The sequence below is a fragment of the Acipenser ruthenus genome, chromosome 19 (genome assembly GCF_902713425.1).
Source record: "Acipenser ruthenus chromosome 19, fAciRut3.2 maternal haplotype, whole genome shotgun sequence".
NCBI classification, from domain to species: domain Eukaryota; kingdom Metazoa; phylum Chordata; class Actinopteri; order Acipenseriformes; family Acipenseridae; genus Acipenser; species Acipenser ruthenus.
Window position 1 is genome coordinate 9125679 of NC_081207.1, and position 25965 is coordinate 9151643.

The 25965-nt window shown below is 39.9% G+C and overlaps 1 protein-coding gene and 1 long non-coding RNA gene across 5 annotated transcripts in view; one reads left to right on the top strand and one right to left on the bottom strand.

The window, feature by feature from the left end:
- LOC117424505 (putative uncharacterized protein MYH16) overlaps positions 1 to 25965 on the bottom strand; it is a 95060-nt gene that overhangs the window by 48170 nt on the left and 20925 nt on the right. For 2 of the 4 annotated variants that reach the window (XM_034040881.3, XM_034040882.3), the window contains exons 3-4: positions 11981 to 12208; positions 5636 to 5740 (exon numbers count right to left, since the gene is read on the bottom strand). In XM_034040881.3, coding sequence (XP_033896772.3) covers positions 5636 to 5740; positions 11981 to 12208 — 333 coding nt within the window. Of the gene's footprint in view, positions 1 to 5635; positions 5741 to 11980; positions 12209 to 13944; positions 14226 to 25965 lie in introns of those variants that run through there. The other 2 variants (XM_034040883.3, XM_058992457.1) reach the window with 2 other exon arrangements.
- LOC131698745 (uncharacterized) lies at positions 17061 to 21088 on the top strand. Its single transcript, XR_009307756.1, has 3 exons — positions 17061 to 17305; positions 19630 to 19694; positions 20980 to 21088. It is a non-coding gene; the product is annotated as an uncharacterized LOC131698745 (long non-coding RNA).

The window sequence follows — 25965 nt, forward strand, 5'->3', positions numbered from 1 at the left end:
TTTGCATACAATTAACCCTTTATACATTTTTTTTTTTTTACTGGAGCAATACAGGTGTTTTTTTTTTTTATTTTTTTTTTTTTACTGCAGCAATCTAGGTAAAGTACCTTGCTCAAGGGTACAGCAGCAGTGTCCCCCACCTGGGATTGGACCCACCACCCTCCAGTCAATAGTCCAGAGCCCTAACAACTACTCCACATTGCACACTGGTTTTTCAGTGTTTTGAATACAGCTGTCAGAAAGACTGCTGTGGGGCTTCTAGGTGTGAGTATATCTCCGGTCCTTCTAGTGTTAACAGAGAGTGAGTAGAGGCCAGAGGGGACAGAAAAGAATAAGGAGGGAGAGAGAAGACCTGTCCCACCTCCCAGTCCAGTGAGACGTGGAGTATGGGACAGGATGTAGAGAGAGGACAGGGCAGCAGAAGTTACAGTGTTATGGGGAGAGAGCCAGGTTTAGAGAGGCTCAGCTTCCAGGCTGGGGGATTGGTGGTCTCAGCTCAATACTCAGAAGCCTGTGATTCATAAAGTTACCACACTCAGAAGTGTGATCCACTGTTTGCTTTTAAGAGTATATACAATGAACAATCATGGGGCCTTAAAATGTTCTCATGTGGTAGTGATACCCACATTCAAGACTTTCAGCTAACAATCTGAAATGATTAATCAACGGTGATGAACACACAAAGGCTTTAGTGGTTTGTATGCAACAGAACTGAACTATATATCCCCAGATTACCATTTATTATCAAAAGTAGTTACGTGGAATCTTATTGTCTACTTTTTTGAGTTGATCAACTGATAGGTTTAGACTTGTTTTCAGCACTGGAGAGTCGCCTTGGATTGCATTAAGCAAATATCTGTGGATATCCCAGTGCATACCCCTAGAAATATGTGTTTGATGCCATCCAGATGGATTCAGTGGCACAGTAATAGCTGTGTCTTATCCACTCATGTATGGGTTTATCATCTCACTCCCTTAGTTTCTTAGTTTTCTTTAAAATGTTGATAGTTTTGAACTTATATAGGAAACGTATTCACATTTTTAGAGTAATAATAATAATAATAATAATAATAATAATAATAATAATAATAATAATATACAACACAACTCATACAGCATTTACTATTAATTGAAGATACCAATGCTAGTTCAAATAAAATTTCTTGTTTATACATTGTAATGTTTAAAAATGTGCTTATGCTATGTTGTAAGGCCTCAGTCCATTGAATACATAGTTTCACAACAAAGTAGTTCATGTGGTTTACTGGCAAGCAGCCTACATCTTAAACTTTTGAAATTCCTACCTACAACCAGATGGCTTCCATCTACATTACACAAATACCATCATGAAAAGATTTACTGTCCCAGTGGTGTGACCCTGACATTGGAATCGGAATATGAAATGTTTCAGCATCTGCCCCAGGTGTAGAGGGAGGAAGCTCACTATATACTTACATACAAAGCTCTTAACAAAACAATAATTGCAGTTACAAATATTATAGCATTGCGCTTACTGTTGACTCAATTGACTTTAGGTATTCAGCTACTTTACATCATTATTCCACTGATACATGAAAGCCCATCCCCCCATTTCCATCCTAGCAATCACTAAACTCTTTCTGATGGCTCTTTTGTATCACACTGTTTTCAGGGGGTGAATTTAGGTGGCTCAGTGGATCAATAGCTAAAGTAGATATTACATATCTGTTTAAGAACAAACATTACAAAAGCAACTATAATGACTGTAATTTGGGGTCACTTTTTACTGAAGCCTATTTTTGAAGATGGGAGGATTTTTAGGGATACCAAGATATTAAGTGAAAAAGATTTCACCAGGTCCCATTATATTTAAGAGATACAATACCTAACCGTGCCTTCAGCAGTATAGTATTAATATGCTTAAGAATGGCTTCATTCCAATCCTTATAAAAGTCATCAATGACAAATCTGCACACATTTCTCTACTATACATTTTGCTTGACTTTTAGCATGATGTTCTACATTGCAGTTTTATTATGGTGCAGTCATTTTTTATATTCTGGTGGGGAGGAACAACAAAACAATATGTTCAATAATTTGTGATAGCGTTAAATTTACAAGTTTTAGCCATTCTCCTCCTTTCAGTGAAACATCCATTATACTGATGTGCAGGTCAAGCATGACAGTAGTAAAGGCAATTCATCTATTGTCAATTATCAATTGTATAATGCTTTGTACTTGAATTCGACAAATAAATTAAAAACGACAGTGTGAACTGAATAAATTACAGTGTGTCACAGCCTATCCAGCCAACGTGATAGCAAACCATGCCATTACCATAAGCCAACCCATTAAATATTGGTTGGTTTACAGTATTACATTCATGTGAATCAGCGTGTGTATAGTGGTTATATAAAACATACTATTATAAGAAAGTAGTCTGACTTTGTGAGCAGCTTGCTGTGAAAATGTCAGAGCCCTCCTTGAGAAATATGTTTCATTGTCTTACCTGTGAACATGGCTCAGTCTTATCACCTTCCACCAAAGTTTTATCCTGATAAATGTGTACAAAGACATAGAACAAGCGTTGATTCCTGATTACGTACTATACATTACTTTAAAGACTAAACAACTTACTTTGTTGTATCCTCAGATCTACATACTGTAGTGTCCCTTTATTGTTTGTTTAGTTATTTTTTTGTAGTCTCGGTTCATTAATGAAATGGGTTGTTTCACCAAACTGATTGCTGTACATATCGCCTGTGCTGGCTAGTCATCAAGTTTCAACAGGCTTATGTCTACACAGAAGACTCTTACAAACATCTGATTGTAAGAAGAGATTATAATTGACATGGTTGAAAAGGGGATCTTTAGTTTGACATAAACACAAGGCAATGTGAAATAGAATTTTTTTAAAGTAGGCATCACTGATACCTAAATGGAGTTTGAAGGAAATGTGGCTGTTGATGAATTAAAACAGTATGTAGCATATAGGACACAGTAATTAGTGTAAATACTGTTAAAAAAAACCAATACAATGTTCTCTTTCTCATTAATATACATTTAGATTTATTTTAACATATGTAATGTGTGTGCTGAGAATGCAATGCATCTTTTAAATATATTTATATCCTTATAACTCTTATAGTGAATGTACTATATAAACCCTTGTAGGGCTATGTTATCCTTTAACAGATGTGGAACTTGAAATTTAATCTCTCCCTATTTATAACATTACATGTAAAGCCATTATGTAAAGCCGTTATGTGACTTTCAACTTTATAAGTTGAGGTTTATAAGTCCACTGTACTACACTGTTGCACCACTACTTTGTTGAGACGTGTTGCTAAAATGATAAAACATTATTTAGCTTCTGTTAAATCAGCTTCAAACTGATCGCAGTTATGACAGTCTTTAGTGGATTACTTGCAAAAGAAACAGTTTGCTTTGCAACATATATCAACAAGGCTATTATAAAAAACAGGACAATATACAGACAAGTAGACTTCCACACCCATAAAGTAGTTGATCATTAAATGGTTATTCTGGCTTAAGAGCTGGTCACTCTGTTTCATGTCTTAATGTGTATGATTAGGAAAACTACAAAATTACGGAAAAACGTTTGTTATTAAATATCAGACCCTGTAGGAGGCTGTGTGGTCCAGTGGTTAAAGAAAAGAGCTTGTGACCAGGAGGTCCCCGGTTCAAATCCCATCTCAGCCGCTGACTCATTGTGTGGCCCTGAGCAAGTCACTTAACCTCCTTGTGCTCCGTCTTTCGGGGGAGACATAATTGTAAGTGACTCTGCAGCTGATGCATAGTTCACACACCCTAGTCTCTGTAAGTCGCCTTGGATAAAGGCGTCTGCTAAATAAACTAACAATAATACCTTACCACATAAGTCTGTCAGAAAAAAAATGCTGGCTAAGCATCAAAAGTCTGGGATTGCTTATAGCTTTTTGGACTCAATTTGAAGCTGTTGAACTGCCAACATGTAGTGCTTCAAAGTTGTGATAAATATCGTTCTATTAATCCAACTCAAGTGGAGGGTAACTGTTGTTGTATTTACATTGTGGCAGGTGTTAAACTTAGTGTGCAATGTGTAGCCTTCTCTTTCATTTTATATTTCCATATATGTCTACTTATTGCACTACCTCTGCAATGGGTTTTAGGGATTACTGCATATTAGCAAGAACTGAGTGTAGTGGGTTAGCTTTATTCTTAGGCAGTGGCATCACCAAGAGTTGTAGTGACTTGATCCTAAGGCTTATCAGCAGGGACATTTATGGCCCTTAGTATCCTCTGCTACAGTCACCACTTTCTTTAGGCTCCATATGAGACCTAAGAGGCAGCTGAGCTTGAAATGATTTCTATTCTGATTTATACAGAACTTTGAAATATGGAGCTGTACAATTTAAGTGTTACTATCATTGTACATTCAACATTAAATTAATTACAAATCTTTAAGGAATGTTTTATACTATTAAAGATGTTTTAAACAGTATTAAACTGTGCTTTAAAAATAGAAAAAATCGTATTAGAATGAAATTGAACATGCTTGATGGGTACACATGAGTTCCATAATAATTCAAGCTAATCCTAAACTAAACTTGTTTTCCTTTGGTTTGTGATTGTAAAAGCTCACTTTAAGGCCAGCATGTCATCTAAATGTGTGAACCACAATTCGTGGTTTTCGGCTAATAAGTTGCTCAAACATCATACTTTCCTGAAGCTGAGGTATCTAGAATTGTAATAAGTTGGCACATGGACAAAACATCCTGGATGTCTTCTAACCAAATCACAAAGTACTTTCTCCAACCAGCCAAACGTGCAATCAGGTGATGCTCTGAAGTTTCTAGCCAATATCTAGTTGAAACCACCAGGTTTGCCAGCTCAGTCTACACGTTTTTGACACAGCACAGGTTTACTTGATTGAATACCCAGCATAAGAGAGCATTCTTTCTTACACATCAAAGAAACACGTTTCATAATTGAACATAATGTTAAAGAGACTAAAGAGAAGTAGCTTCCAATGTCATTCCAATGTGATTTGAATTGGTTTGTGATTATATATATATATATATATATATATATATATATATATATATAATCACACACACGCCTTTCTAAGGTGTTTGCAATCATTTTCAGTGTTCTGCTGCTCCTATATTGAGGTTTTACCATTTTCCTTGAAATCGTGTGACAATATAAGGAAAGCTGTTCAGTACCAGCACTTAGGATACTGCTGTCAATCTTAAAGTCAGGCAAAGGCAGATTTATAGAAACATGAACATTTAATATGGGAGCAACAGAAGCCAGAGTCACTTCGATAAAACAGTCAGGGAAATGTAAGAAAGCAAATACTGACTCTTTTATTGTCTTGTGAATGTTATTAAAGGGTTACTCAATTTGCTCAGACACAGGTTTGTCAAAAAACCCATTCAGATGGAGTAAAGATTGATTACCCTGTGACACAAGCTTTGGTTTGGCCTTTTTTTGGTTAGCTTCTTGTAGGGTCTGTATGGCCTCAAGAAAAGCAAAAGTACTGCTAGTGGCCATTGTGTACTACACAATGTTGCTCAATGATAGTGCTGTGCATTTTGGACCACCCACATGTTTCTGTTATTCCACAAGTTTTGTTTATATTTTTACCAACCTGATTGAGTTCCTGCAGGTGCTCTTTTTCTTTCTGTAGGTTTATCACAGCCTCATCACTTTGCAACAACTCCTCCGACAGTGTCCGGATGTTTACTTCTGAGGTCTAAAAACAAAACTTTTATTACGTATTTTTGCAAACCCTTAAGCTGGAACTAGATGTGGTTTGCAGATGGTAACCCACTTCTTATCCTCATTATTCCAATTAGAGTCTGTACAGCCCATCTGTAATGTACATGCATCTTTGAAAGCAGACATGATATACATTGACATCATGTGTACTATACCCCCACATTCTGTTAAAATATCAGTGTATGTTCTTAATCTTGTTAACCAGCAGGGCTGTTTACAGCATGAATAAAAACAACAATCAAAGTTGTACTTTTGGCAGCTAGTTTATATATTATAGCAACCCCTCTGGGTAAATTAGAACAAAGTGATTGTTATTTATCCAGCTTTTTTAGTTTTTATTCCAACGGAAATAAAAAAAAAAAAAAAAAAAATTGGGACCTTATCAACCAGTGTTTATTTTACACTGAAACACAGAAAATGAACACGGTTTGTTACGAACTAGTTACCAGAGAGACATTACAGCCAACACACAGTGGGATACGAGTTTGAGAAAAAATTTAAATAATTACAGTATGTGACAAAGCTACAAATTTAAGGGTTCAGGAGTTTTCATAAAAATCGAAATAAAAAAACAGGAAATATGGGTCTTGCATTTAATACAAAACCCATTTAATTACACCTTGATCAATCATGTTTATTGATCAACTTAAAGTTTACTATGGTAAAAGCACAGGTAAGGAATGGTAAAGCATAGGTACGCATTGTGACCAGCGAGATGTGATAAAGCATTTTCATAAAACATGGTAAACCAGAGGAAACTATGGTAAATGCATGGTATTGAAAAAATAGGCTCTCTTATTGTATTAAAAAAAAAAAAAAAAATGATAAGGTAGTTTTGCAAAATGTATAATTATATTATACGTTATGCTGCAAAAGAAAGCTGTTTCTCTTATCTCAGTTGCTTCTCTTTGTACTTCAACATTTTTCACTAACAGACACTTTTAAACTGAGAGATATGATTACTATACAATAGAGGAATTCACAAAAGCAATGGCTAAAAGTATCCCACAGGTCTGAGACTTCATAATGGGACAGATAGGGTAGTTACTTTGCACTCTACAATGAGAGGTAGTAGACCATTTTTATATTCACCTTTCAATGACAGTGTGGCTAATATAGTTCTCATTTCCGCCCATAATCGTATGTGGTCTACTATAACTGCATCCATTATTTACCTTCCCCAGCATGCTGGATTAAGAAATATGTATTGAATTTCTGGCATACTATAATAGAAGTACCTATAACAGCACAAGGTTTGTGTTTTTTGGAAGGCCCAGACCCATTAAGAATAATTTTCATGAAGTTGACATTTGGAAGATCCACAAAATGTGTAAAATACGTATTACAAATTCTACATATGAGAGGGTATTGGGACAGCATGAGACCACCACAATGGTTACTGTACATTTATCCCCAAAGAGGTTGAGTTTGGAATTGCTATAGATTTCAACCAGTAGTCATCTTGGTAAAAAAGCAAAACAAATAAAAAACACAAAAGAGAATCACACAGATCACACATAATATGATATGAAACAGATTACAAATGAAAGTATGGGGGCTCCCGAGTGGCGCATCCAGTAAAAGCTCTCTGCGTGGAGTGCAGGATGTGCCCTATAGCTTGGAGATCATAGGTTCGAATCCAGGCTATGTCACAGCTGACCGTGACCGGGGGTTCCTATGGGGCGAGCCACCTGAGTAGAGAGGGCTTAGGTCGGCAGGGGAATCCACGGTTCACCGCGCACCAGCAACCCCTGTGGCCAATAGGGCACCTGTGGTTCTGCAGTGGAGCCACCAGATCTGTGTTGTCCTCCGGCACTATAGGTCTAGTGATGGATTGGCAAGAGCATGTTTCGGAGAATGCATGTTCCAGCCGAGTCGGCGGGGGGCTTGCGAGTGGTGAGCCGGGGATACAGATAATAATTGAGCATAAAAAATTGGGGAGAAAAACTGGGGTAAAAAAATTGGTGATGACAAAAAAAAAGAAATTAAAGTATAGGAAAATGTATATGATGTAAAGTATCCCTTTAAGTATCTCACTCCTGTGTTCTACTCACATACCAGACCGCCTGTCAAGTGCACCCTGAGGGTGTAGCAAATCCAACACTGAGAGGTGACAGGAGACAGAAGTTCTGGTATGTAAGTAAACACACATGTTGCCAAAGTAAATAGATATGCAAGTGGTGTAACTGGTCCAGTGCGAGGTGTAACAGAACTATATTAGATACTGACTCCAAAATGTTGTCAGTTTGTATACTTCTTAGTTTTAATTTTGTTTGTACCTGGTAGTGACCTCTTTGCCTATATGATTCACCATTTTGTTATTTTTATGTCTAATAAAGGGTTTCTTTACCGCTGTCAGATGGCTTTGCAAAGCATCCTACTTAATTTGTTTTGAAAAGGGAATTTGGTCATAAGTGAAGGGTCACAAGTTTTTGAGTGAACATGGATCTAAAAGTATTTATTCTCTTATCTCCAAGCCTCTCTTACCTACTGCTGCAGGTTCGGTCTTACATACAATTAATTAGAGAAAGTTATGGGCAAATGTCTGATTTGACCGTTTTTAACATCTAACAAATAGCAGAAATTGCAGCTTTAGCAAAACTTCTGGAGCACTGGTTTGCATCTTGTCTGTGATACTACATTAAGAGAGACCAAAAGTGTTTGTCTGAATGGCCCACAAGTGATCTGAGAAAAACGACAGAAGAAACCAGGAGATTTTACCTGTTTTAGGTGAGGGGGAATCAAATAACATGATTACGCATTAGAGTATTAGTGTAGGGGAATGATGGGATAGGTGTGGCTTAGGATTTGGACTTTTGGCTTGAAAGAAGCCACTCTCCCATGAGACCTTTGGCAGCTTTCAGAGGTCAACCAAGGCCAGGTGAGGGGAGGAGGAGGTAAGATACTTTGTGACAGAAGGAAAATGGTAAGTCTCAGCTTTAAGCAATTCAGGATAACCCAGTGAGGGAAAGAAGAGGGTCTGTCCCCTCATCCCTAGTATGGAGACGTCAAGGTTCATAAAGAATGTAAAACACCCCTACACCCTGCAAAGTAAACTAGAACCACCAGATAACTTGCAGGGATACTATATTTGTTTAGCTGGTAGTCGGTTTTTGTCCTCAACATTGTCTTCAGTTTTACTGCAGTTCATTGTATGGATATTAGTAGACGTCTAAATTAGCCAAGATAGGAAACTTCTCATCCCTCACAGCTCATACCGGTCAACCTCTTTTGAGCCCAACTTGTATACCAGAGCTTTCAAACCCTTAAGGAAAGCTTCCAAACCTTAAGACATTCGACTCGAAAATTATAGTATGAAAAAATATGAAAAAAATGCAGAACTTCAGAAATACAGAAACTGTTTGCTTTTCTTTACACATTACTTATGGCCAGCAGTCTCAAACTGCATCTTCATTTCGTACTGAGCAGAAGCTGCAATTTTCACATTCTTCTTACATGGAATACAAAACACGTAATCCCCGCCATCAGGAGAGGCCCTTATCAATCCACGAAATGGGGGTTTGTCCTTCCATTGCTTAAGGTACAGTTCACTGTACAAATCTCGTTTAGTGGGGGGGAGGTTTTTGTTGGTAGTGGCATTTTTGCAAACTGCTTCAGCCTTGTTTGAAGGAAGCAATCAGTGATGTGCGTGCCCTGTGTGTTTTTCCCTGACCATAAGGTTTTGATTTGCCCGTAAGATTTTCATCTTACGGCCGTTAGACTTGAAAACTTAAAAAAAAAAACATAAGAAACACGGCAAACCCGTAAGAGTTGACAGGTATGAAATATTAATCACATGTAATGATGCCAGGGCTCTTCTCAATTGGTAACCTCTTTTGCTGCGTCTTGAAAATAAAATATTTTGAACAAAAATATTTTATATATAAGATCCAAGCTATAAGTTTATAAATGTTTTGCTTTTTGAAGGATATCATTAAGAACATAAGAACATAAGAACATAAGAAAGTTTACAAACGAGAGGAGGCCATTCAGCCCATCTTGCTTGTTTGGTTGTTAGTAGCTTATTGATCCCAGAATCTCATCAAGCAGCTTCTTGAAGGATCCCAGGGTTTCAGCTTCAACAACATTACTGGGGAGTTGGTTCCAGACCCTCACAATTCTCTGTGTAAAAAAGTGCCTCCTATTTTCTGTTCTGAATGCCCCTTTATCTAATCTCCATTTGTGACCCCTGGTCCTTGTTTCTTTTTTCAGGTCAAAGAAGTCCCCTGGGTCGACATTGTCTATACCTTTTAGGATTTTGAATGTTTGAATCAGATCGCCGTCTTCTTTGTTCAAGACTGAATAGATTCAATTCTTTTAGCCTGTCTGCATACGACATGCCTTTTAAACCCGGGATTATTCTGGTTGCTCTTCTTTGCACTCTTTCTAGAGCAGCAATATCCTTTTTGTAACGAGGTGACCAGAACTGAACACAATATTCTAGGTGAGGTCTTACTAATGCATTGTAAAGTTTTAACTTTTTGTCCTAAAATTTTTTTTGTTCTCTCAGGTCTCCTCCCGGGCTCACTGCAAAATAATACTGATCATCTAAAAATTCTGAGAATGATAAAATAACTAACACTAGTAAACAATAAAAACATGTCAGTCACTATTTTTGGCAATAAAACTGTTTAGATTTACAAAAAGGGGCTTATTTCAATCATATGGTCGTATCGAGGCAGGCTATAAATCATAATTTCAAACAGCAGCTTTGCTGCCCATTTTCTTTAACGTCTTCTGTTTAAAATACAGAAAACAGTAACTCATTTCTTTGAAATGTTGATGACTGCATCTTAAAAATAAAGTAAGGCAGTGTCCATATTTAAAATCTACAAATGAGACCCATGTGGGTTTTTATTTGGAAGTGCATTGTGGGAATGTAGTTTCCTAGCTTAAACTCCAAATGAATCACTTAATAATAATTTAAAAAAACAGCAATGTTACACAGTGTGGCTGTTATTTCTATAGTCTTCTAATAGTAAGTGATTTCTATATTAAAATGACCTCAGGTAAGTTAGGAGTCTTGGGCCTGGACCAAATCAAAACTTTGACAACCCGCTAATCGCATTTAACAAAACTGTATTTAATAGCGTTTTTTTTTTTTTTTTTGTAAGTATCTTATTTATTCTACTCATAAAAAGAAAATGCTATTGAACATTTTGTTAAGTGTGATTAGTGGCTTGTCAAAATTTTGATTTGGATTACTTGTTTTAATCCATTTTAAAGCAAGGCTGGTGCCTGAATGTATTCCAATCCTTGTAATAACTTCACATAATCTTTTAGTTGTAATTAGAATTACGTTAGGAAATTAATACACAAAGAATGGTAATTTCATACTAGACGGTAGCTTTATTATGTCCCCAAACTATCTGGCATAGGATCATAGTCCTTTATTTGAGTTTAAACAAAGCCCACTCATAAAGCTTTATCTTTTCATCAGGTTCCTTTTACTTATTTGTAGAGAAGTGTTTGAATTACTAATGTGCCAGACATTTTGTTCTTAATTTGGTTACCTGAAGGTTTAGCCAAAGTCTAAATCAAAAGAATATAGGCTGGTTATTATCCACATGTAAATATTATCCTGGTTATATAAATCTTATGAAATAAAATGCATTAGCATCAGGCCTTCAAATAAACATACCACTTACTTTGAACAAGTGTAGTCTAATTAGTTTTAACATGTTTCAGCAGGTTGTTATTTTATATTCACATTCAGTGAAGTTTAAATGGTTATCTGTATTTCATGTTAATACATTTCAAAACCTGGGATATCAGCAACTATAATCAAGTCCTTGCTCAACAGTACAAATCTTACCTGATTAATACCTTACAATACAAGGTAAACAGTAACTTGATTATTATTATTATTATTATTATTATTATTATTATTATTATTATTTAGTCATTTAGCAAATGCTTTTATCCAAAGCGACTTACAGAGACTTGGGGGTGAACTATACATCACAACTGCTGCTACACAGTCACTTACAATAGGACCTCAGTTTTATGTCTGATCCGAAAGACGGAGCACAAAGAGGTTAAGTGACTTGCTCAAGGTCGCACGCAGTGAGTCAGTCGCTGAGCTGGGATTGAACCTCCTGGTAACAAGCCCCATTCTTTTACCACTGGACCAAGCCTCCTGATTGTACCTTAATACTGGCAAGCAAGAATGAAAAGATGTGCTTATCTTATCTTGAAAAGGGCTCAGTCTCACCTGCTTTTCCTTCTCCACGGCAGTCAAGGTAGCCTCTAATTCCTCAAGGTCCTTTTTTAGGCTGCAGCACTCTGTCTCCAGTCTTTGTCTGTGCGCGGCCAGTTCAGCTGTGCAGGACTCTTCCTCCTCCAGGCGATTACTCAGCTCAGACACCTGGGACTCCAGCTCCCGTTTCACTTTCCCCAGCTGGGTGCACCGCTGCTCTGTCTCCAATAAGCTCTCCTGCTCCTGTGAAGAGGAGGATTGAGAGGTTTGGAGGTCAGGACTTTGCAGCCCGGTAGCTTCCATTGCACTTTGGTTTTCTGTCGCTATTACAGTGTTAGGAACTCGCTAGATAAATACCATATAAAAATCAGGAATTAAGCTAAAGCTAAATTCAGTAGAAATACCAGTGTCAGTTATATTTGTTTTGTAACAGATGTTACTTAAAAATCCTCACTTAAACACTGTTTGTCGACAGATAAACAGTCAAAGGTAAACCAGTAAAATAAATACAAATCTATCTGTCCTTTGCTGGAGATCCTGTTACAACATCAACACACACTGCTACATCAGTGAAACAGAAAAAACCTTCTCCTCTGCTCTACACTCCTATAAGCTTTATTAAAAGCACCAGTTGTGGTGTTGCTGCTACAGCAATGTACCACTAGTTACCCTTTTTATCTTGATCTTGAAAATACCCAGGACACCCAAACAACATACCGTGATCTTTAAAGGGCATTCAAAAGATTGAGATTATTTGACGAAACCCAAGCGCATAGTTTTCCATAAATGTGCCTGTGTTGCTTGGACTGGTTACGTTCCATTTGACTTTAAAGCCTCTCTGTCTCTCTCTTTCTCTCTCTCCCTGCATCTGGCAAGCTGTCAAGGGAAAAGGGAGCCCCCCCACATACAGCACGTTTCCTCTGGACTGTGGCAGGTACAGCCAAAGAAAAGAATACATTTACTGTAAATGTTTTGCTGAGGCGAACTCAGAAGCATTTAAACTCCTAATTTCTCAGCATTAAAGCGTGTTATACATTTTGAAATTAGCTATGAACAAGTATCAAATACAGTTCCATCTAAGTTCTGTACAGATCTGGCCTAAAGTGCAAAATCATTCAAAATCTAAAGCAACCCCTGACTCAGTGTATACTTTAGGCGTAAACCTCTGCTAGCAAATTATTAACCTTCAAAACAAACAACAAAAAAAACAAAACAGAATTATATTATTATAGCATGGTCTTGTTGTGTTTCCTGAATCCAGAAAATGCAATATATTTAAAATTCAGAGAGTGTACAATGTTCATATGTGTGTTTTGTTTCACAAAAGCATGTTTTACAAAATTGCATGTTAAACATAATACCTTAAAGACCTTTTACTTTTCTGTACAGTATTTTTCAATAGCTTGTAACAACCTTATTATAATCAGTAGAGTATTTTATAGATCCATAACTATAACAAAATGACAAACATTTACATTAAAAGTCTTTCTCAGTGTCTTTTGAATATAGTCAAAGCAATTTGATTAATTCGATGATAATTAAAGAATATTCAAAAACATTGAGAAATACTTTTGATCGAAACATGTGTCATTGAATATACTAAGTTTCTTTAAGTACTTTGAAAAGTAAAGAGATGATAGCTCAACTTCTAGTAGAGAAATCCCAATGTCCATGGTTTTCTGACTTGGACCGGTAGAATACATTGCATGCCATCACACTGTTAATATGATTAGATAGCACACCAAAGGGTTAACCCCCCAGAAGGAGGGACCACGAGTTGTCGTACAGCAAGAAAAAAAAAAAAGCTGGTGTTTTCAATTAGAGAGTACACTTCTCTAACATGCTTATCAGAAGCAGTCGGCTGCAGGATTCTGCATTCCTCGTTTTTGGCAAGTGCCATATCAAGTTAAAACAGTCACATTCCAGGTGAAACTCAATGAAATGATAAAGACTGCTGTGAGAGAAAACCGAATACCTACAGCCGCCAATTGTTCCTCCAGAGTCATGCTAAAGTTATCCCAATCCAGGTCATCTGGTTCAGGGTCTATCGGCTGTCCGTCTTCTGAACCATCCGAGAGGGACCGGGATCTCCGCAACTTTAAAACCTGAGACATCCTGGACATTGTGCAACTTCAGTGTTTTCAAACCCGAGTGTAGAATCCTCTTGCAGACAGGCTAGTGAGAGCTAATTGCGGGGGCAGGCTGAGAGTTCTGAGAGAAGGCTTTGGCAGACAACGGAAACCATGTTGTTTGGGAGACACAAGGAGTAATTCAGAACTGCCTCCCCCAAGGCTACACCTGTCAGCTTAGTTTCTTCCCTCCTCTCTCACTGCTTCGATCTAACTCCACACCTTTTGTTCCCAGTTTCTTTTCTCTCAGGCGTACTATCTCCCTCCTGCCCTCGTGTCTTAGTTAAAAAGCAAAACCAACAAGCCCGGCAAAGCTGTGTCAGCTCTTCTGAGCTAGAGGTTGACCTCCTACCGAGCTACTGTCATAAGTCAGTGCTTTTGGTCTGTTGCCTTATCCCACATACTTTTACAACAAAAGTTGCTTGCATTCAGTACAGGTGTTCCTTATACAGTACAACTGCACATGTATATTGCTGCCCTGAGGCTGAGGTATAAGATAACTGAATAAAAAACGGTTTTGCCTAAACCTCCCTGGTAACTAGAGACTACTGATTTTTTTTTGCCTACATCCACTGTTTATACATCAATATTAAGAACCATTTCCTTAAGCTCTGGGGGTGAATTCCCACTAATTTGGGTTTGCAAATTCACTTTAGTTTAATTTACAGTCTGATCTTAAATAACCCATCTACGATATTTACCCTGTCAGACTGGAAAAGAGTACATATCTTTCACTACAGAATAAAAGTACATTCTCAATGTATTACAAGCTAAGAAAGAATAATGGACATTGACTCACAGACTGTCTTCCTTAATAGCTACTTAACTTAAACTACAGTGGCACCAAAGATTATTCAGACTGCCTTGAAAAACACCACCTGTCTCCATACCTACTATAAGTTTAATTGCATCTATCCTATAATCCTATAATGTATATATAATTTCAGAAATATAAATACAATCAATACATTTACACATTTCTTTGACTTGTTCAGATAGTTTAGATGGTACAGTATAGACAATGAAAGGACACTTCCATTGTGCTAATAAAAAGAATCACCCATCTAGATCTTTTCAGGGTAAGTTATCATAACGACCAATACTGCCAATAAACCAGTTTGTCAATAACTATACAGAACACAGAACAACACAGACAAATTAGTAGACAATTCAATACTAATACTTTTAGATGGACAGCATGTAATTAAATAATGAATTAATTAATAGTAACTAAGTATCTAACCAACGAACTGACAGGAACACATTGAGTAAACACCAGCAGTAACGCACACATCTATTGTCCTGTTATCCAACATGCTTATAATCATTAGGGATAGCTCACGTTTCAGTGGGTAACATACAGCATTATACTTCTTAACCATCCAAGTATTGTTCCTTTCTGATGTAATTTATTTCTGAGACTGTGATTGAAATTAAGAGTAAGCAACCACAGCTATATTGTTTTGTTTTTTCTTAAGAAATGTTTTACAGTCCCATTAAAAATACTGGAAGCTAGAAGTACCACAGAAAGAGGTTTAGCAACAATGTATAAAGCTACTGGTGTCCAAATAATCCAGTGCAGTCGTAGAGTAAAATATATTGCTGGTTCTAGAATGCTAGTATTAGAACACTTCTGTTTCTAATAAGTATAATACTGGTAAGTACAAGTTGCTTTTTTACACAATCTGCCTTTACAGTACATGTTATGTAACCCACTATTAAGCTAACAAAGAGAGAGTGAACTCTTGTTTTAGATCTCCCTTCCGTCCGGTGAGGACGCGGGGGAGGAGGAGCAGGCGGAGCCGCGGTGCGCAACGTCACAGACCCGGTCGGGAAGCGCGGTGGCAATCACGCATTGGCTGACGGCGGTTGCCCTCGCTGACCAATGGGGACGGGACGGGGCGTACAAAAGGGTGCGTGGCCCAGGGTTCTGTTCCTTCTGGCAAGGTACAGTGCGTGTGAGAGAGAGAGAGAGCGAGAGAGAAACTGAAACTAAAACTAAAACTAACTAATAGAGAAACAGAGGAAGGGAATTTAAGGATGGGACGTTTTGTGGATTGAACTGTCCTGCTAACCCATCTACTCTTTGTATTTTTAGAGCACTAACGGGACGCTCCGGGAATACGCTGGAGGAGCGACAACCCGGAAGTGCTGAGTTTTATTACCCTGTGTTTTTCCCTGGACTATTGTTTTGTTGTTTGTTTATTTTGGGACTGCAACCCCCCGTTTCTTGTTATTTTGTCGGGTTACACATTGTTGTGTATCCCGGCTTCCCTATTGTTTATTTAATCTATTATTATTATTTGTTTGGAGCGCGTTTTGCTTGCTTGGGGTAAAGGAAAATAAAAACCAGGCGCTTAATTGTAAAACTGGACTGGAGTCTGTCATTTTACACCACACCATCGGTCACCATGTCACACGTGGTGTCAGAAGTGGGATGGATCCAGCTACGTTGGCGGCAGTCCTGGAGGCTTTGGACAGCCGAAGGGAGGCCAAGGAACGGAGGAGGGAGGAGCGCTACACAGCCCTCATCGAGAGGGTTGGGATGGGGATGTCGTCGGCAGCGTCAGCGGGGCCCGTGATGGTGGCCCCGAAGGCCCGGGCCCAGAAGATGACGGCGGAGGATGACCCGGAAGCCTATCTCGTGGCGTTTGAGCGGCTGGCCACCACCGCAGCGTGGCCCCGGGAGTACTGGGCGAGACAACTGGGCCCCAGCTTAATTGGGGAAGCGCAAGCGGCGTACCGGGCCATGACGGACGTCGATGCTGCCCAGTACGACCTGGTGAAAGAGGCTATCCTCGGCCGTCTTAACATCACGGGGGAGACCCACCAGGTCAGGTTCCGGGAGTTCCGTCGGTCACCGAACACCCGGCCCAGGGTGGTGGCGCAGCAGTTGTGCGACCACATGGCACAATGGCTGAACCCCAGCCAGAAAACCGGGGTCCAGATGGGGGAAGCCATTGTTATGGAGCAGTTCTGCCATGTGGTCGGGGCTGAAACGCAAGCCTGGATTTGCCAGCACAACCCCACTACCCTGGATCAAGCCGTGACGTTGGCCGAAAATTTTGAGGACACCCTCATGTCCGCCCACGCCACCCTGCTGAACTACCCCTCTCCCTCCGTTGCCAAACCACCATCGAACACATCGCCAGATACTGTCCGGCAGCCATGGAGTGCGACGTGGCTGCGTGTCACCTGGCATCGGAGACAGGTAAGAAATGGGGAAATGGTCGGGAGTTTCCCATGTATGGTTGATGTTATGCTGGGGAAGGTGAAAACCCACACGTTAGTGGACACCGGGTGTGAGCAAACTTTGATTTGGACAGCTCTCCTCGGCGGTGTGTCGTGGCAGCCACAAGGACAGGTGGCGATCTCCTGTATTCATGGAGACACGGCGACATACCCCACCCTAAAAGTATATTTATCGGTAGGTCCGATAAAGCGCCACCTGGTAGTGGGGGTGGCCGAAAAGTTACCACACTCGATTATTCTGGGTCGAGACTGGCCGCAATATAAGGATTTAGTAAAAGTATCAGCAGCCTCGACCACACGTGTAGACACGGCAGACCCCCGGGGAAAGGAAGTAATTGGCACCATGTTTTCTCCACTTTTTCGTCCTAGGAAAACACACAAGGAGAGACGGAGGGAAAAGTGGGAAGGCGCATCGATCCGACACGGTTGGGGTCTGGCGGGGGAAGGTTTTGATGGTCCCAAACGCCAATCGAAGGGGGTGGGAACACAGTGTGACCGGGCGGGCGAGGTTACTGGACCCTCGAGGGTAGAGACTGCTCCAGCCCCTGTCAATATCCCGGACGTGTGGGCCTCAAGCGCGGACCTAGTGTGGGAGCAGAAGAACGACCCCACACTGGTGCACGCTTGGGAACAGGTTCGGTCTATTGAGGGTAAGGATGTTGACGGCATCGGGACGCTGGTATATCCTCATTTTGTTGTAGAGGGGCACTTACTATATAGGGTAAACCTAGCCCCGGGCACAGGACAGCCTGTCAAACAGTTGATGGTTCCCCCGTCTTGTCGACCAGAGGTCATGAGGCTGGCGCATGACGTTCCCTTTGAAGGACACCTTGGTGTTGACAAGACGAGGGACCGAATACTGGCTCGATTTTATTGGGCAGGAATATGTAGCTACCTGCCCGGAATGCCAGAGAGTAGCACCAGGTCGAGTGCGCCCCGCCCCTTTGGTCCCACTGCCTATTATCTCCACTCCCTTCGAACGCGTTGCAATGGACATAGTTGGGCCAGTGCTGCCTTCTGATTCCGGGTACACGCACATATTAGGGCAGCAGTGTGGAGTAGTGGTTAGGGCTCTGGACTCTTGACTGGAGGGTTGTGGGTTCAATCCCTGGTGGTGACACTGCTGCGGTACCCTTGAGCAAGGTACTTTACCTAGATTGCTCCAGTAAAAACCCAACTGTACAAATGGGTAATTGAATGTAAAAATAATGTGATATCTTGTAACAATTGTAAGTCGCCCTGGATAAGGGCGTCAGCTAAGAAATAAATAATAATAATAATAATAATAATAATAATAATAATAATAATAATAATAATAATAATAATATTAGTGATGGTGGATTATGCAACGCGGTACCTGGAAGCAGTTCCGTTGCGGTCCACTAGTGCCACTACAATTGTGAAAGAATTGAGTCAGATTATGGCTAGAATAGGGATTCCCAAAGAAATATTAACTGATCACGGAACAAACTTTTTGTCAAAAACGCTACAGCAAGTGTACAAAATCCTAAAAATACGTCCCATCAGGACGTCTGTTTATCATCCCCAAACGGATGGATTGGTGGAACGTTTTAACCAAACATTGAAGCAAATGTTGAGACGGTTTGGGAGTCAGGAACAGAAACATTGGGCTACTCTTCTTCCTTACCTTCTCTTCGCAGTGAGAGAGGTGCCTCAGAGCTCAACAGGATTTTCCCCCTTTGAGCTGTTGTTTGGCTGGCAGCCACGGGGCATCCTCGACCTGTTGAGAGAGGGTTGGGAAGAACACAAAAGCTCCTCTAAAAATGTAGTGCAGCATGTGCTCCTACTGCGGGATCGCCTTGATTTAATTGGTCGATTGGCTCAAGACAATCTTAGATCGGCTCAACATCGGCAACAGCAGCATTACAATACTAATGCGCGAATTCGAACCTTTCGGCCAGGAGATAAAGTAATGCTGCTTCTTCCGTCATTGGCAGGGGCCATACGAAGTGATACGGGCAGTAGGACTAGTAAATTATGAAATTAGACAGCCCGATCGCCGAAATAAAACAGAAATTTACCATGTCAACTTATTAAAGCCCTGGAAGGCAAGGGAGGTCTTATTCATAGCCCCGGGCGAGCTGGAGGATGTCTTAGGACCCTGCATAGAGGCCCCTAGCCCCAGGCAGATTTCAATGGGGGAACAGTTACTTCCGGATCAGCAGGTAGAATTGCGTGTGTTGATCGGGAAATTTGGTGATGTGTTTTCTGATGTGCACGGCAAGACTAACCTTACCAAATATGCTGTTATTACTCCGCCAGGGGTCACTGTTCGGGAGAGGCCCTACCGGATCCCAGAAAGCCGGCGGAGTGGCGTCCAGAACGAGGTGAGGGCGATGCTTGAACTTGGGGTCATTGAGCCTTCCAGAAGTGAGTGGTGCAGTCCCATTGTTATCGTGGCCAAGAAAGACGGCACTAATCGCTTCTGTGTCGACTTTCGAAAGGTCAATACTATCGCCAAGTTCGACTCATACCCCATGCCTCGGATCGATGAACTCCTCGACCGACTGGGGACGGCCAGGTTTATCTCAACTCTGGGCATGACGAAGGGATATTGGCAGATCCCTTTGACCCGCGATTCATGTGAAAAGACGGCATTTTCAACTCCGGATGGGCTGTTCCATTTTAAAACCATGCCATTTGGGCTACATGGTGCGCCCGCCGCCTTTCAGAGACTGATGGACGAGGTGTTACATCCCCATCGTGAGTATGCAGCAGCGTATATTGACGATGTGGTTATATATAGCTCCACCTGGAGAGAGCATGTAAATCGACCTACAGCCGTCCTTCAGTCTCTAAGGGTTGCCCGGCTGACAGCCAACCTGAGGAAATGTGCGTTTGCTAAATTAGAAACCCAGTACCTAGGATTTATCATGGGAAATGGACAGGTGAAACCCGTGGCCACCAAAGTCCAGGCTTTGGTGGACGTGGTGGTCCCCAAAACCAAGTCCCAGGTGAGGTCACTATTGAGATTGGCTGGTTATTACCGCCGCTTTATCCCCGAGTATGCCACCGTGGTCAATTCCCTGGTAGACCTCACTAAGAAGTGTGCGCCAAATTTAATCAAGTGGTCAGAAGAGTGTCAGGGGGCGTTTTAGACCATCAAGCAAAAACTGTGCCAGGCTCCTGCGCTAATATTACCAGATTTTAGCAGGAGATTCCTCCTCCATACCGACGCGTCAGAGGTTGGTTTGGGGGCGGTCTTGTCCCAGAGGGTTAACGGGGTGGAGCACCCCTTTCTCTACATTAGTAGAAAAATGCTTCCTCGGGAGCGCAATTACTCGGTTGTGGAGAAGGAGTGTCTGGCCATTAAATGGGCTACCCACTCCCTCAGATATTACTGGGACATTCATTTGATTTAGTCACGGACCACGCCCCACTCAGATGGTTAAGCACCATGAAGGATAGCAATGCCCGAATAACTCTGTGGTATTTGGCATTGCAGCCTTATATTTATCGTATGGTACATCGTGCAGGGAAAGATCACCAAAATGTGGATTATTTTTCCCGGGAGGGGGGAGTAATGGGAATGGTAGATTTGGCCGAGTATTCCTTTGGCTCCACTCTGAGCGGTGGGATATGTGACAAAAAGAGAGTGAACTCTTGTTTTAGATCTCCCTTCTGACCGGTGAGGGCACTGGGGAGGAGGAGCAGGCGGAGCCGCGGTACGCAACGTCACAGACCCGGTCGGGAAGCGCGGTGGCAATCACGCATTGGCTGACGGCGGTTGCCCTTGCTGACCAATGGGGACGGGACGGGGCATACAAAAGGGGGCGTGGCCCGGGGTTCTGTTCCTCCTGGCAAGGTACAGTGCATGTGAGAGAGAGAGAGAGAGAGCGAGAGAGAAACTGAAACTAAAACTAAAACTAACTAATAGAGAAACAGAGGAAGGGAATTAAAGGACGGGCTGTTTTGTGGATTAACTGTCCTGCTAACCCATCTACTCTTTGTATTTTTAGAGCACTAACGGGACGCTCCGGGAATACACTGGAGGAGCGACAACCCGGAAGTGCTGAGTTTTATTACCCCGTGTTTTTCCCCGGACTATTGTTTTGTTGTTGGTTTATTTTGGGACTGCAACCCTCCGTTTCTTGTTATTTTGTCGGGTTACACATTGCTGTGTATCCCGGCTTCCCTATTGTTTATTTAATCTATTATTATTATTTGTTTGGAGCGCGTTTTGGTTGCTTGGGGTAAAGGAAAATAAAAACCAGGCGCTTAATTGTAAAACTGGACTGGAGTCTGTGATTTTACACCACACCATCGGTCACCCTGTCACAGTGTTATTGTGTTTTTAAGTCATGTTAGTCAAATTGACTTGACATTAAATAAATATGCATTGCTTAATTTTGCTTAGGTTTACATGATCTTTGAAAATGTCTAACGTATCCATTTTAAAAATAATTAGTGCTTTTTACCCATTAAATTAATTAATATGTATCACTGATATATAGAGCATTGTGTACCATATAAAACAGCATGTTAGTATACAGCTTGCGTAACCAGCTTGCAACCAACCTCAACACACACACATTCACATAAAGCACACACACACATATACAGTATATGCATACAACTATGAAGCTATAACTAAAAGTAATTACACCTCGCAGATATCTGAATACCTGATACCTGAATCAGTACCATCTCTTATTTTGCGTTCAGGTAATATACACACCATGTAGCTACAAACATGTGTCAGTCATAGACCTGTGTGTCTAAAATGATGTCTGCATTGAAATCACTTAGTCTTAAATCTTGACATAGACATTCCAATGTAGTGGTGCCTGATAAGAAAAAGGCAAACTACTATGAAGTGCAGATTCACCCAAAATATTAGGTATCATATTAGAACGTATGGTGTGCATTGAATTGAAATATCAAAATACACGATTAATTGCTACAGAGGTAGGTACATTTTAAAGAAAGTTCAAAAAGTAGACCAGTTTTCACTGTGCTAGGACCTAAGCCCTTTACAAAACTGCCTACTACTTTGAAACAAAAAGATCCTGTTAGTATATATTTTTCAACAGCATTACATTCTGCTTTAGCTGTTATAGTCCAAATTCTGTTTTTCCTGTACTTTCATTATAGGTTTATAAGGCAACCTCCTGTTTAAATAATTACAGGTGCCTGCTTCATGTCAGCTCACCAGGCCCCTGGCCAATAGGGGACGCATTAGCGCAACAAGTAATCTGCACTGTAATCAATAGAAACCTATTATCCTCTATCCCTTTGAAATTAACATAATTTTCTGTTCTATTAAAAATCAATCATTTGCCTATTTGCCATTTGCCTATTGCCAAAGACTGAAGTCTGCAAATCCTGGAAAAGTGCACCAGTCTCTTCGTACAGTTACCAAGAGAAGTAAAAACTTGAGGTACGAGGTAATTCCAAGTTGGAAAGGCAATTATTTTTAATAGTCTGGAGGGTTCGCACATCATAATCCAATTTAAGTCCCTTATGCATTTATTCCTTGCTGTTTAATTTCATATTTGGAACATATTTGGCTGTTTAACTGCGCCAATAAGTTATTATATGAAATTGCCAGACGTGGTGAAGCCAATCTGCATAATTTGTTTTACGCGTAACAATTGTGTCAGCAAAGAAATAACCTCTGGTTTGATGTTTCCTTGGTGCTTTTGTATGGTTAGAGGAAGAGTAGACAGAATACTGTAAAAGCACATGTATATAGATAATTCAGAATGGCATGTTTGCTGTAGGAAACATATTCTGTATGCTCAGGATGCAGTATACTCAAGTATTCTGGACACATATCATTGAATCTACTCTACATACTGACTAATCTTGAGAACTTGAGCAGCTGTAATTTAAAATGGAATCCTTTTAATATCTGTAGTCCTTTTATTATTATTATTATTTATTTCTTAGCATTTCATAGTCCTTGCTAGCAAAGTCTCTCATATGTACCTAGAATTGTCCACATTATCTTGTTTAGTTACCAAAATTGTAAAGAGGGCTTGTTATTGTGTTTCTCTATTAATAAATAATCCACTTTATATCCTGACTCGAATAGTGGTCTGCCTTATTGTGGCAAAGTGATCTTGATAAAATTTGTCCTGGAGGTTGACTTGGAGAGATGTTTTTCACTGAAGATGATAGTACTGTTAAATTTCTGTTCATTCCAATAAGTCGTAACCTGTAACTTGAGATAAATGCAAAGAATTAAAATAACTTCTTTCTTGGGGTCTCACCTGAAATGTATGCGGCTACTTACTCCCTATTAGGAACCAAAGGAAGTTTCATGTAGCAGTAAAATTAGATATGGAAATGGTTCCCCAGGCACTGAAAAAAACGTCAAAGCAGGAGAATGATCCAGACTTTTAGAGCTCAGTTGCAAATCATATAAATTGTATTATTTTCCTTAAGTATTTTTTAACAGGAATCATTGCCAAATTACTTAAACCTTATTTTACAAGATACAAAAAATAGTAGGATATTATAAAACTTGAACTTTATTTTACAAGGAAAAAAACTAGCAGAATATTGTTATTTGTCATTGTCTCTCAACCTCAAAGCAAGTTAAAAGAAGAACCAATGGTACCAATCCCATCTCCCCTGCTCTCTGACCTCCCAATGTATCTGCTGTCAGATTGCAGCACCCCCTACTGTTGGAAGTATGGGAATGAATTAGATGATAATTATTGTTATCCAGTTCTTTGGAAGTCATCACTATACTGTATTGTATTACTAATGTATTATATATGTATTTTATTACATACTAGTACTAATATGTTTTAGTAAATTACTTCAAAAACATTTTTTTTTTATGGTCAGTCCAAACACGAACCAAATTCTCAGCCAGAATAATGCTTGCACTAAATACCCCAACACAGTATACTGCATGTAGTAATTATGTATCTGCCAGTGAAACTATTATATCAGTTATTAACCTATAGTATTTTTTTATTAAGGAACACATGGTTAGACAATTAGTTACAGGCTGACAAAATGTTTTTATTTATTCATTTATTTATTTTATAAAAAGCCACATCTGATTTTATCTTCAAATACATTAGTGGTACATTTATATTCCTGAAGCACATGTTTCATTGATGTTACACAGGAGAAACAAAGAAAAACTGATTTTTTTTCTTTTCAGACATGGCTAGGATTTTAAGCCAGGTCAGTACCAAGTAATAGCATGCTGTTTGCCAAGTCTGCAAATGTCACTCACAACTTTTATTTACAAATGACCAATTGTGGCGGAGTGTCCCGCCTCTATGTATTATTATTTGTATTTTTGTTTGCGGCGTGGGTAAAAGCGCCGCGTCTTTTATTATTATATTTAAAAACCCTGTGAGGATGCATGGCTGATCAGCTACTGATTATTTAACTAGCTGACAGTCATGCATCCTTACCAAACGCGTGCAGACTCTGGCCGAGGGATAATAAGATAATTAAGTACTAGTTAATCCCTCGGCCAGAGTATATAAACCTGCAGCTCTCTGCACTCGGGGCTGAGTGTAGAGGAGAGTACGGGAGAGCGGAGAGAGAAAGCAACATTTAAAAAACAATTGCTAAAACATGCTGGATTACCTAGCACATCACTTACTTGTTTGTTTGTTCATTCGTTTGGCCCTCGTGCCCTTTTGTTTTGTGTTTTGTTAAATCTTTTGTTTTGTTTATTAATAAATACGCTGAGTGCCGCAGCATTCAGCTTCACCCACCCATCCACTGTTTTGGTGTCAGTTACTTCCTGGTCCGTGACGTCATCCACCTCACCACTTCGAGCCAGGCTGTCACACCAATGTTCAGTAAAACCTGAATACAGAGGTCAACCAAGGCTGGTCAATGGTCAACCATTGACCCACTGGTGGTGGAGAGGTGGAGGAGAAGACTTTCTGAACATTTTTGAAAAGAGTGGCTCTGTAAGACTGATTTGGAAATAGGATTTAGAGAAGGTGGGTGAATCTCGCCCCTAGAATTACAGTAAGTCTCCAATACATTTTTCCACAAAAAAATGCTGGTACAAGTAGCTTTAAATTGGAGCATCTATAGCTAAAGCTTGACAATCAAAAGTAATCCCTAAGCGAATGTGTCAAAAATCTTTCTTTTCATCAAGGAAATTCATGCATAAAATAATAAAAAAATAAAGATATTTAAAACAAACAATAAACAGCTTCCAAAAAAGTTAATGGAAAAAACAAAGAGCACTTGTTGGCATGTGTTGCTTATAGCTTATAACAGAAACATTGCCAAGTTTGCCTACAGAAATGTTATAGGAAACAGAACTGGCAAGTCAATGCAGACTCACCCGAAAACGACTAACAGAAATGCTAACTAGCCACATCAAAGACCTCCAATAAAACTTCAAATCCAGTGAAGTAAGCAACTCGCTGTTGAACCAAGGCAATAACAACGTTCTCTTGCTGTGCTAATGTTAAACATTCACTTAACCCCCTAGTGATCAGTTTCTTTGCAAACTGCACTAATCTTTAATATATTAAATTCCTGTTTCTATCAGTAGGGATAGATTGACTCCATGGTGCATTATTAGCACAACAGCATAACTTGAGGATTGAAATACTGCTTATGGTTAACCTGTGTGTAATGAATAATATTAAGATATTAAGT